General features: G+C 27.0%; 2 protein-coding genes across 2 annotated transcripts; one reads left to right on the top strand and one right to left on the bottom strand.

Moving 5' to 3' along the window:
• The first annotated feature begins 5,042 nt into the window (after positions 1-5,042).
• On the top strand, positions 5,043-8,853 carry LOC107161336 (uncharacterized). The gene is made up of 4 exons (XM_089227251.1): positions 5,043-5,195; positions 6,653-6,849; positions 7,756-7,812; positions 8,672-8,853. The coding sequence occupies exons 1-4, from the start codon at positions 5,141-5,143 to the stop codon at positions 8,696-8,698; spliced, it is 336 nt and encodes a 111-aa protein (XP_089083377.1). The 5' UTR covers positions 5,043-5,140; the 3' UTR covers positions 8,699-8,853.
• Positions 8,854-10,671: 1,818 nt separating this feature from the next.
• LOC149056215 (zinc finger MYM-type protein 1-like) lies at positions 10,672-13,648 on the bottom strand. The gene is made up of 4 exons (XM_089227042.1): positions 13,593-13,648; positions 13,489-13,547; positions 11,224-11,477; positions 10,672-11,076 (listed from the first exon to the last, which is right to left on the bottom strand). The coding sequence occupies exons 1-4, from the start codon at positions 13,646-13,648 to the stop codon at positions 10,714-10,716; spliced, it is 732 nt and encodes a 243-aa protein (XP_089083168.1). The 3' UTR covers positions 10,672-10,713.
• Between the last annotated feature and the right edge of the window lie 521 nt (positions 13,649-14,169).

Genomic DNA, 14,169 nt, shown 5'->3' with positions numbered 1-14,169 from the left:
TAACTCAGTTGTTTGATGGTCGTGAAAATATTATAACTAATACTGGTGAACTATTTTGTCACATGGAAGAAACTTCAAGTCCAGTTATATTCACTTGCAAAACTAATCTTGAACTATTGAGTCAATCTTCTCATATTTTTGCAGACGGAACATTTTCGTATGCACCCAAATATTTTGAACAACTGTATTCAATACATATATTACAAAATGGTTTTTATGTTCCTGTAATTTATTGTTTTTTAATTTCAAAATCAACTAAAACTTATATACAAATGTGGCACACAATTATTAATTTATGTTTAAGATTCGACATAGATATACAAAATTCATTAAAGTATTCAAATTTTCATTTAGATTTTGAAATAAGTGCTCACAACGCTGTTAGACATTTTTTCCCAAACTGAAAAATTATGGCCTGCAGATTTCATTTAGGCCAATCTTGGTTAAGGAAAATTCAAAGTGACAGTAATTTATTAAAAAAACTATAATTCAAAATCTGAACTAGGTGTTTGGTTGAAACAATTTTTTGCACTTGGATTTTTACCTTCAGAAGATGTAGAAGATGCTTTTACTTATTTAATTGAAAATAGCCCTACTGATAATTTTGAATTTACTGATTATATACTGAACAATTATATATCATCTGATGCCGCTTACCCGCCGATTTTATGGGCAACTGAACCTTCAACAGAGGCAAGAACGACCAATGGGCCAGAATCTTTCCATAGCCACTATAATGCTCAGTTTTATACTTCTACTCCATCTATTCACCTGCAAGTTATACATATTTTATTGGATACTCAAAGTGAAACTTATTTAAAAATATATAGTATAAAACAACAAAATATTAACAAGCCTCGTAAAGAGCAAGAAGAGAATATTGCATTTATAATTAACACTTGGGAAAAATATAAAAATAATGAAATATCTTTAAATGGTTATTTGCTAACATTAGGACCACGTTTTTGTGCTAAAAAGTTATAAGAACTTGATTTATATTATATACACACACACATATATATATATATATTTTTTTTTGACGCGTAATTACTGTGATATATTATAAGATTATTTTTCTACTATACGTATATTATTTTATTAATTATTATTATTGTCATCGTTATGAGCAACTATATTGAACAGTTGAGTGCACTATACAAGTATATATAAAATAATACTTCCAATCTAATAATTAGGTCTAAACAACCAGACTCAGGGACGGCCTGGGAGAAAAATTCAGGCCGGGAAAATGTATTACCCAGGCCACTTATTAATGTTTACCTTTAGGCGTTACTATAGTGGTGGAGGGGGGTAAGGGATTGCTGAGCTTATATTCTAGTCCCACACTACCAATTTATTTATTATCTTATCTTTTAGTTTTTATTATATTATTATGTAAGAGGACATAAATAAAATAGACTTTCAACCTTCAATCAGTATCAATATTTTAGTGAAACTGTACATCTCAATTAAATTTCGAAACATGACATTCTAGTTTCTAGTTACACCTATCTCTATGACTATAGATTTTCTTTAAAGAAATGAACAAAAAGTTCAATTAGCCACTATATGCTGGAATTTTTTATAACAAATTATATTTTATAAACAATAAAATACAATTATTATTATAGCTGGTGTGTAAAATGTAAATACGTTTCATAGAATAATATTATTGTAATAATTTCTATCGGTTATCAATATAGTTGGATCGGACTAAAAATAGAGTAGGTGGTATGGGCTGTGAATATTATTACTATTTATTATTTAGATAGCAATCCCGGACCCGCATTCGTGTGCGCTAGCCGCGAAGTACCTAATCTCTCCGAACTCCGACGAAACATACACAATAATAACAATGCTTTTATGCATTCCAAAATACCCATGAGCAACTATAGTTATTACTTATTATATAGTAATAAGCACTAATAACTTATTATATTACAATTTACTGGCAACGGGTGTTCTAAACGGGATTTTTATACTGTATAGTATACAAGTTTACTAATATTAAATATGTAATTTTAGTTTAAAGAAATTAAAAACTACCTAATTATTTTAAAAAATAATGCGATACAGCCGTCAGGCCAATGAAAAATCCCAATAGGGCAGGCCACCGGGAATCTCCCGGTATCCCGGTGGGCCAAGCCGTCCCTGACCAGACTTATATGTTGCAGCAACTATATTGAACAGTTGAGTGCACTATACAAGTATATATAAAATAATACTTCCAATCTAATAATTAGGTCTAAACAACCAGACTTATATGTTGCAGCAACTATATTGATCAGTTGATTGTACTATGCAAGTAGGTAAGAAAAAATATTTTCAATCTAATAATTAGGTTATAATAACTATAACGTTATGTTGTTGTAGCTATTTAAAGTCTATCATTTTCAACCATATAAAATGGTTGTTCCAACACAGTGATATCAACTATAGACGATTAGGTCTCCCAACTATGTTGAATGATAGTCTGTATAGCTACCATGGTTTATGGTTGGGGTAACTATTTGAATGGTAACTGTAACTATTTATTTTTTTCCGTGCACATCTTAATTCTTTATTTTTTAAAATAAATATCGGCATATATTATTCCTTTTTTTTGACGCGTAATTACTGTGATATATTAAAAGAGTTTTTTTTAAATATAGGTATACGTATTAAGTTATTATTAATGTTGGTAAATTTATTTAAATATTTGTGTTTGCTCAAAGAAAAAATATTTAAGTAGCGCAATCGTGTTGTTTTTTTCTCAAATATAAAAAGGTAAAAAGTCCGCAATCGTGTTATGTTTTTTTTAGGTAAAAAGGTAAAAAGTCCGCAATCGTGTTGCACCGATAAACTCATCATGGCCGTATCCAGCATTTATTTATTTTTTTTTTGTTTTTTTTTAGGGGGGGGGTTCATTTTTAATCTAAAATTATAACAAAATTTTTAAGAATTTGAATTAAATATAACCATATCATTATTTTAGGTACTAATACAAGTACAAATTTACTTTATTATTCAAAATACCTACATCAGTTTTTATTTTAACTGTAATTACGTACCTACAGTACCTAGTTAACAAAAAAAATTAATTAAATATACAACAATTTAACAAACGATTTAGCACCTCTTCTGGATCTATTTCCCTGTGAATTGACATTAATGCTAATCCGTTGATATGAGTTTCACTAGTCGAGTTCCTAAGATATGTTTTCAATCTTTTTAAAGAACAAAATGTTCTTTCTGGTATCGGCGGCTGACATAGGTACCTACCTATAGTTGCTAAGACTTGTAAAAGTTTCCATATATTGGAAAATAAAAGGATGTTCAATTGTCAATTTTTGAAATTGTATTAGATTGTGATTCTTCTTTAAGCCATTTTCAATTATTATAAGTGGTATAACAAATTTAGCGTCTTCAATTGTACTTGCTAACTGATAAGACTTTTGAGCGCTTTCTTTATTTATTGGAGATTCCAATTTTTCTAATGCAACTTATTTTGTTTTTGGCTTTAAAATTTAAAAAAAATATAGATAAAAATATATTTATTTTATATTTCACGATTTTTAGGATTATCAAGGTGTTAAAAAAAATATTTTTCAATGAAATTTAGGGGGGGTTGAACCCGGACCCCGCCCCTAAATACGGCCATGAAACTCATCGAAATAAAATAAAGGTACAACCTATGTAAAGTATTAAATTCGTCAAAAATGAAAATCGAAACAATTTACTTAATTATCTACTGATTATTATTTTCATTGTTTGTCCCATAATTTGTTATGCTGTTGTAGATGGTAGTGTTGTTGTTGTACCTAACATATGGCAACACATCAACACCATACAGATCTATACTCCGCTCTCAAAGAGTTCCTAAAAGAACAAGTTGACGTAGAAATAATTGCCTCTGAACTCAGATAGTATAGGTATTTGCTATTAAGTATGTATTAGAGTCTAGGACAAAAAGTCAAATAAATTCGACCGAAAAAATAAAAGTGATTGTATTTCCAGGTTCATTACCACAGATAACTGAACGTAAAATAATACATTATATTGGAATAGATTTCTTGTGAGCAGTGAATATTGAATCATATCATATATATTCCTTTATAAAACTACATTTTAACTTTTAAGTAGATAAAGTTAAAGAAATATTTATTTTTTATTCTGTAAATAATTTATAAAATTAAGTTTTAGTTATATTAATAAATATACACTGTGACTTTTTAAGCATGCTCGTCCTATTTTTATGATTTGCATATATTAAGATTTTTTTGATTTGATTTTGATTCATAAAAATCGAATTTAGGGCTAGTAGTTTTTGAGTTATAAATATTTAAGTTTAGTTTGCAGAGTGGTACGGGGTTACCCCGCAAAATGTTTGTCCACTACTCCGCTTGTCTAAACTTTAAATACATATAACTCTAAACTACTCGTTCTAAATTTGATTTTTATGAATCAAAATACTTAGAAAAATATTCTGCTTTGGAATATGAAATTAAAACTCAATGTTGTCGTTCAAAAAAGTAAAAAACTTAAAACATGATAAGTATAAAAAATATTTAAAAATATAATTTTTTAATAAAAATGTTGGTTTTTAACAACCTGAAACCATGTAAAAAATATTTTGAAAAAAGTAAATACTTTTCGAGATAATTAGTGTACCCACTTAAAAGAATCACCTTGTATATTAGAGTATAATAGGTTTTCTGTTTGCAGCATGATATAGGTATCATTAGGGAGAAATACCATAAGTGAAGAAGGTCAACAGCGTTACGTAATTCAGTGTTGTAAAAGGATTTTAGTATATTTTGTTATTAGATTTTCGTCAGGGGACTATAATTTAAAAACATTTTAAATGGTTCTATTATTAAACGGAAACGAAATGCTCGCAAACCATTCAAATAAAAATAAAACATTTTACTTTAGTTTGCAATTGTGTTGAGATAATTATTTTAAACGACAAATGTGCAAATGACAGACGTCAGACATAATTTAATTACCTATACCTAATTAAAAAAAAAAAAAAAAAAATATATAATATTTAGAAGTATTCATATTCATTATTGTTGTAATGTTCAAAACAGTTTTTACTGATAAATTGGTTGAATATTACTTAAGTTAGTTTAAATATTATTATACTATAATTCAAGCAATGCAATTATTATTATTAAAAACGATATGCTGTATACTGATTATCAACGTAACATGTAAGCTTTTTTAATTAAAATAGACATTTTTAAATATCAATATTTTATTTTAAGAAATTTGATTTAAAAAATCTAATTTAAGAAATTTTTTGTCATTATTAGTTATGAATCGGTACCTATTAAATATAAATTTTAGAAACATAGTACTAATTATAAGAACGACTATTATATATTTATAGCGACTATAGTACTATACATATAGCTGTATTCCTGTATTATATAATCTATTATATTATAATGATATAATAATAAATTGTTTAGAACTTTATTAGTAGGTAGGATAAATCTATATGGATTATGATGTTTTTTTGGTCATAAAAAGTCAAGGAATACCTATTTATATATATTTGTTGAATAGTATTTTACAATTAAGTTTTTATTTTGTCATTCATCAGGTTTTAGAGCACACTTTCAATCCTCAACTTTTAGATTATTTTCTGGTAAAAAAATTGAACTAGTATTATCAGCACTATTAGGAGGACCAAGTATATATTCCTTATTAATTAAGGAAATCTTAAAGTTTTTTAAAGAAATTAAGGTAAACGGTAGTATTAACAGATTCTTATAAAATCATTTAATTTCTTTATTTTTATTCAAAAACGAATAATAGTGTCATAAAAGTTTAAACTGTCATTAAATATTTTAAAAAAATGTTAACTAACTTATTCTAATCATTATATAGTAAGTCAGATTTTCGACGTTTTTAGCAAAAATGATTTCATCCGTCGATAAAAAGACATAATTTTTAGATAAATAGCTTAAAACATAAATCACTCTGATAATGTCATTGTGTATTTGTGACAGATAGGTATTATTTGCTTAGAGTAGTTTTAGATATATTTTTGGACTGGGTGCTGCTGAATACAACTTTGTTTTTGGTAATCACGATGAAATTTGTGTAAGATTTATTTCATAATCATTCAATTATTTTTTAACCATCATAATTTAAAAATCATAATATCTATGATTTAATGTTTTTCAGTGCATTGAAAAAATTGGTATAAAGTAACACGCTACATTCAAGGTGTATAGATAATAATAATAATTATATCCATAAACCTTGCGTCATGTAAACGTAACGTTTTATTAATCTTTATAAATTACCCACCGTCTTAATCATCTCCTCGGAACGAGCATTATTTTTCGTATACATTGGTATGTCATATGTCTTCGATGATTTAACATTCAGTTCTAGTGCATGTGTACTTACAACACATTCATTACTAATATAGGATGGAATTTAATTGTATAGCAATATACGAATAAATGCATAATAACGTTACTTATTATAGTACCTACACTCATCGAAACCTGCTATATACATATCTATTATACGACACCCACAGTGCAACATTCTGTCACTGCAGTACCGAGTTCCCTGATTTTTTAAAAATTAAAAGTTATGATAATAATAAATTTAAAAATATAATTTAACTAAAACTATGTTCAATCTATAGACTGCAGCAGTTGCTTTAGATCGGTATGTAAAGCTCGTTGTTACTTCAGAAACGGAGGATTCGACTTCGGTTATTGTGAAGATGGAATTTGCAAGTGTGCACCACCGGTGATATACGTTTTCAATGGCGTTGGTCGTGATTTGAGCGACGAATATATAGACAATTCATTGGTCAATGACAATGTTATCCAAAATTCGGTAAACAATGCAATAATTGCGATTTTAATCAATTGTACACAGATATATATATATACTACTTATTACTCAATTTTCACATGTAATATAGAGTGTCCCTATGGTATTATTCTGTACTAACATTAAAGCTGTCTCAATTCAGTGAGTATAGAATCTTAATCCTAAATTGTGATGATAATGAGAAATGTATGTAATAACTCATAACGTGATGGTTAATCTTGGTTAATTTAAAACCTTTTGAAATACTAAATAAATATTTAGAATAAGTTGGGTCTCTTAAAAACCCTATTGTGATAGGTCTCTCAGTTTTTTAGATTTTGTGATGACTAACGTGACCCCGCGGTATTTGAAAATCTCAATAACACTAACACATGTGACCTATCAAAACAGGGATTTTTTGGAAAGATAAATCTTATGAAAGAATAAATTTTTCATTAAAATGTATTGAGCAATTCAAATTTAAAGTCACTATTAAAAATCCTATCCTTGGAACACACACTATAATCAGGTTTTTGATTCAACTCACTGACTACTACACTCAATTGTTATTTTTCGTTTAAATAATTTCATTTTGTCAACATTTGAACTCCAAATGCTTATAAAAAGTATGGTTTTATTCACAATTTAATTTTAATTTTTAGTAATTAATTGTCTAGAAAAAGCTTATATTCCGTTCAAATTCCAAGTAGATATATATTAATATATTATATAAGTATGTTTATTTTAGAATTGCAAAAAAATACATATGTAGGTCGTAATAATCATTATAAAACCAATACTATACAATAACATATCCTTAAATAAAATCAATAATTTTCTAGTATTTGAAAGTTAAATTATTATAATATTATAATTTTATATTTATATAAGATATTTATTATTTATAATTAATATTATAATATTTAATAGATACAAATATTAAGGACTTCAGCATCGTATACTTCTGATAAACATGATAAAAATAAGGTAATTACTAATTACACAATTTTAAAAATTATAAAATAAGTATTATTACTGATAGTATTTTATTGTTAACTTTTTAAAATCTTTCTAGGTCAAGTACTTTTAAGTACTTATTTTTAGTATTGAATAATTTAATTTATTTCTCCAGGTTTTTTATTTTATTTTATTAATCGTAATTTAGAATTTTAATTGGTCATACAATTAAAAATCATCATTTATATTTATAATGTTAAAATAGCTGCAATAGGTATGTTATTCTATTTAACTATTAATCATATAGGTATTGACAGGGACGTCCTTGTGGGGGGAGTAAAGGGGGCGACGGCCACCCATCAGGTGGACCGACTTAGATAGTAATTGTTGGAGAATTTTACAATTTATATTAAAGTACTTAATTTTTTTTTACATGAAATTATTATTTTATATCAAATATCATACCTTATTATCATAAATACGTATTCACGGTCATAGACTCATAGAATTGTTATAGAATATGATAATTTATTATTATTATATTATATTATACAATACTCATAGAATAAACAAGTTTTGAAGTTTATAATCATAATCGCGATTAGGACTTAGAACACATATATATACGAGAACCTATTTAAGATACTTGATATTTGCATAGTACAACTATGGAACATTTTTACTCTCTTATAAGTCTTATATCAAATTTATAATTTAAATATAATTTAATGTTTAAACACAGTATTTATAAAATTAATAAATATTATACTATAAGTCTATAACTGCACTTATTAATAACAAATGTAATAATAACATTTTACATTATTAAATAATATGCTTTTGATTTAATTTTAAAGTACGCTTCTTTTTTATTTTTATTGCTTTTTAGGTTGAAAATTTGCAGGATATGAAGTGAAATGGGCCAAAGTAGATTAACAGGTTTGGTGATTTTGCATATACACAGGCAACTTCCATTAAGCGTAGACAAAATAATAGACCGCTTTGCTAAAAATAAAAGATGTTTAGATTTTGTTTTATAAACAATTAAAATAAATTTGTGTACTATGACTATGATGAATTGTTTTTAATAATGTAATATTTAAGTTTCACAAATACTTTGTAGAGACTAGTTCAAAGTTCCAAAAGCTTAAAAAAAAAATGGTTTTGTGTGAATTTATGTATCTGAATCCCATGTAAATTAATATTAATTTTTATCATTTCATCTCCCCTCCTATACCTAAGATCTGAGGTCTGGGGACACCCTTGAGCAGTTAACCCCCCAAACCAAAACAAAAAATTCAATCTTAAATTTTGATAAATTTTAAAGGAAATTTGACAAACAAAAATATGTGGTTCGTTATGAACTATTTTTATATTATATAAAGTCCTAAACTAATTAGGAAAGAGAATAAATTTAGTTTTAAATAATTTACTTATTTTCCTATTATATTTTTAATTATTTATAAAACTGTTATTATTATAGCACCACCGCAGGTATCGAATGTAACAAACAAAATATATAGTAATAACTAATAATAATAAAATCATTGTGACCGATTATGATAACTATATATAGGTATACTAATATAGGTATATTAATATGTTTGAATAATATTATGTTATTATTATCCTATTACAGTATACATGCAATTTATATTTTTATCTATTGCGGCTTCGTGCCTTCATCATGTGTCTGTGTTACTTGTTTTTCCAGCGGGAATTTGTGTATTTTTAAATATATTAATACGTTGGCTCTTATAAACGTCCATGTACATTTATTTTAAAACTTATTATTATTTATCAATTGAATTTGAATCATTAGGGTTCCGTACCTCAAAAGAAAAAAACGGAACCCTTATAGGATCACTTTGTTGTCCGTCCGTCCGTCTGTCAAGACCGTTTTTCTCAGGAACGCGTGGAGGTATCAAACTTAAATTTCTATATGATACTCAGGTCTACTTTCCCTGGAAGCTGTAGAAAAATCAATCTTCTAAACCAATGCAATCAAAAGATACAGCCATTTGGGCCGCAAATTTCCGTAAATTTTCGAAACTCGCACGGGAATCAAAACCTACAGGGTACTTCCCATGAACTTAGAATCTTGAAATTTAGTACGAAGTCACGTCTTATAGTACAGATATATGAAAAATTACGAAAACCGTAAATTTTTAGTTTCATTATATAAAAAAAAATATTTTTGACAATTTTGAAAATTTCAAAGTTACTACTCCTTATCTCATGAACGCGTTGAGGTATTAAATTAAAATTCATATTAAATACTTAAATCTATAATACCTTTAAACTGTAACAAAATCAAACTTTTATGTCAACGAAATCGAAAGAAATAATAACAATTTAAGCCGCATATTTTCAAACTCGCGACTACTTGCGAGGGAATCAAAACCTATAGGGTACTTCAAGTCGATTTAGAATCTCGAAATTTGGCATGAAGCAATGTTTTATCACACATATAACAGAAAAATTCCGAAAACCTTAAATTTTTAGTTAGATCACATTTTTTTTTTTTTCAAATAATTTTTAACTTCTAATCCTTTTCCTCATGGACGCGTATTTATGATCCTCCAGCTTTCCATATTTTGATGTTATAAATTTCATTTTGCAATAAAAATACCATAACAAGCAGTTCATTGGCGGATATCCATCGAAAAATGTGGGGGGGCTACAATTTTTTTTTATGAACCAAAGCCGCGGGGGTGGAGACTACGCCCCCACACCCCCTCGTTAATAATTTTAATTTAACATTGAAATAATTATACTGAACAACTGAACGAAATATTTTGAATGAAATGATTGTCTAATTATTTTTTTCATATTTAAAATTTAATACTATAATCTTACATAACAAATAATAACATAGTTTAGGTACTGTAGAAAATAAATAGGTACTATAAAATATTTGTCTTAAATGTTTTATTTTAAAACCATCATCCTTGAGGATTTAGAAAATTCATTTAAAATACATTCAGTATCCATATTTTTTGTTACATCTTTCTCTATATGTAGAATAGAAATATTTGTAAATCGTTCTTGATACATAGAAGTTCTCACCCACGTCTTTATTCTTCGCATAGCCGGAAAAGACCGCTCGCAAGTTGAAGAGCTGACAGGTAAAGTAAGTGCTACTTGAAGCTTTTTATAGACATTTGGAAAAATGTCTTTTTTTATTGATGTTTTCAAATCGTCAATAGTCAAATCATTGTTGATTTTATTTATAAAATTTCTGGCAACAGTCATTTCAGATTTAATGTTTAATTTGTTAATATCCAATAAATCCTAAAATATAAAATAATAAAATATTATTTTTGCATTTATGGTACTTTATACATTGTCTACATTTATTTCAAAATATAAATAGCTAATATAAATATAAATATTAATGTGTTTAATATAAATAAGTATTAAATATAATATAAATAGTACCTTATAATGATCAATAAATATTAAGCTTCCTTCATATTGAAGTTGCATGAATTTATCCACAGAAACAGCCAATGTTAAACTATCTGGATAAAATCTTTTTTTTAAATGTACAATTATTGAGTCTAATATTTTATAATAGATATTGGATCTATAATAGTCATGCACAGACTCAATTGACTCGATTGGTTCAGCTGCTGCGCTTGTTGATGTAGTTAGTATGAAAGATAAGAACACGGTGTCACGGACCACGGTACCTCAATAAACTGTTGCAAATAGTAATAACAATTTAACGGAAATCATATCATCATTCAACAGTGCTATGTATGTGTTCTAAATTATTTATATACAGAGTGATCTAACGGGTGTCACCTTGAATAAGTATATAATATAATGAAAATTGTCTCAACATTTTTAACTGAAATGTACAATATATATTTAAAAAAATGTTTCTTAATATTTTTTACTGAACTGTATAATATTTTTATAATATGGCAAACATTTTAGAAGGGGCTTTGCGGCTATCAGGGGGGAGGGCAAAGCCCCCCCAAGCCCCCCCGGATATCCGCCAATGCCATAACTATGACTCGATTGTCGTGATGGGTGAACTTTTACTTCTATACCTACAGGTTTGTACGGAACCCTCGGTGCGCGAGTCCAACTCGCACTTGACAGGTTTTTTTTTTCATTTAATCGTCGTCGAAGAAACAAGGCAGATAAAATATACGGTGAAATATTAAGAGGACGCAATATTATCATATTATTGTCATTGGTGAGTGGTAGTAGATGTAAAACAGAGAAATATTGCAACCAAAAATTGATTTTGGTTTTTGATGTAACTTTAAAACGAATGACCATGGATACATGAAATTTTCACCGAATGTTTATATAAGTATATTCTACCCACCATGCAATTTTCAAAAAATTTCGACTTAAGTTGAACTATTCATAGGCATTTCAAATTTTCGATCATTATTAGTTTTTTTTAAATTAGTATCGATAAAAATTTATTTGTTAGGCAGAAAAGCTTGAAAATTTAATACAAGGTTCTTAACATACTGTTACAATAGCAGTTGAAAAATAAAAGAAATTCATAGTCACAATTTTTTTTTATAAGCATTCAAAGTTTGAATTTTGACAAAATACGTAAAAATCACGAAAATTCACAAATTATTTTAAGCTAGAAATTCATAAAAAATTTTCTTTTTAAATCTTAGATTTGAAAATTTAATACAAGGCTCCTAACATATTTTTACATATTTAATACAAGATTAATTACAAGTTTTTCAATCTTTATCACAAATAAAAATTCCACCGGAAATTCAAATTAAATTTTTATGAGCATTTGAAATTAAAATTTTTACAACATTGGATTTTCACTTTTAGCGATTTCCTTATTTTGGTGTAACTCTAAAACAAATGACCGCAGATACCTACTTGAAATTTTCACTGAATGTTTATATTGGCATTTTCTATATTTGATAACATTTGCAAAATATTTAGATTTGTTTTGAGCTGATTACTGACATTTTAATTTTTCAACTTTTTTAGTTTTTTTTTTTCTATAAATATCGATAAAAATTTATTTGTTTGGTAGAAAAGCTTGAAAATTTAATACAAGACTTCTAACACATTTTAACAATAGCAATTGAAAAATAAAAGAAATGCGTAGTCACAATTTTTTTTTACAAGCATTCAAAGTTTGAATTTTGACTAAATACGTAAAAATTACGGCAATGTTCAAATTATTTTATGCTAAAAATTCATGAAAAATTTTATTTTAATTCTAAGATTTTATTTTTCATAATCTATAATATATCCTACACAGATAAACCGTCTTCGCTCAGAATCGTTTTTCGTATACAATGATATAATATCATTGGATTCAAATTTAATTCCATCCATTACCCTCTTGTAACCCCTACTGTACAGCAGAGCGACATCCAAGACTTACCCGCCTTTTTTTTTTTATGGATATCATCAAACATTATTTTATTATTTTTCCATTTGGTTTGAAGGTCAGTTTTAGGTTTACTTTTGACCCGAATAACGTTTCTTAGAATTTGAAAGGAAATGAATGAGAACGATTGAAAAAGAGGGGGAATAGGAAATACTAGTGAGACAGAGACCGAGAAAGATGTACTTCTGCATTCGTATAATATAATACAAATATGCCGAACATAATATAAAAACATAATACGTTTTATGTTTGACCCTCTGCACGGGGGTTCCCTTTGTAATTTGAAAACCATTTTAACGATATCTTACTAGGGGTTCGAAAACGTGTGTGATTGGACAAATTTGATTCAACAGCAAAGTTATAATACCTTGAAATACAGGTGAATAAAGGTAAAGATGGCTGACACAATTACTCTGATTGGTCCACCTGATTTGTACCTGAACACTTATAAGTAAGAATGAAATACATTTCGCCATTGACGAAAAATTATAGGGAATTTTTTCAATAAGTATCCATAATATTTATTTTAATTGTTTATCAAATACTTTTTTTTAATGTAGTCATTAGTCAAGTCTCAAATCTTAATAATTCGAATTTTTTATTGTCACTTGATGTGTTTTTAAGTTGTGATTGAGGTTTATTTTTATTCCTGAGGTATATTAATAATATACGCAAACGTCAAACTCCGATAGACTTGACTGTATTCATAATATGTACAACATTTTTGTGATGGATTAACAATAATTGGACAATAAAAAAAAGTAATTGTTGAAAAGAATTAGTTGTTATAATAATTAAAAATGTTCGTTATAGAACATCTAATAATAATAATAATAATAATAATTTAATTTAGAGGTAGGTGTAGGACGAAGGTATATAATGAAATACATAATAATATAACAATTATTATAATATATATTATGGAAAGTTATTGATTTGTAGTCTCAACCCGATTTTGATATATTATGACATTAGAATATAACTAATGA

Source organism: Diuraphis noxia, unplaced genomic scaffold (assembly GCF_037042655.1).
Source record: "Diuraphis noxia isolate RWA-SAM2 unplaced genomic scaffold, SU_Dnox_SAM2 contig0004, whole genome shotgun sequence".
In the NCBI taxonomy this organism is placed as follows: Eukaryota; Metazoa; Arthropoda; class Insecta; order Hemiptera; family Aphididae; genus Diuraphis; species Diuraphis noxia.
The sequence above is the reverse complement of the archived record's forward strand: the minus strand, read 5'-3'. Positions and strand labels throughout refer to the sequence as shown.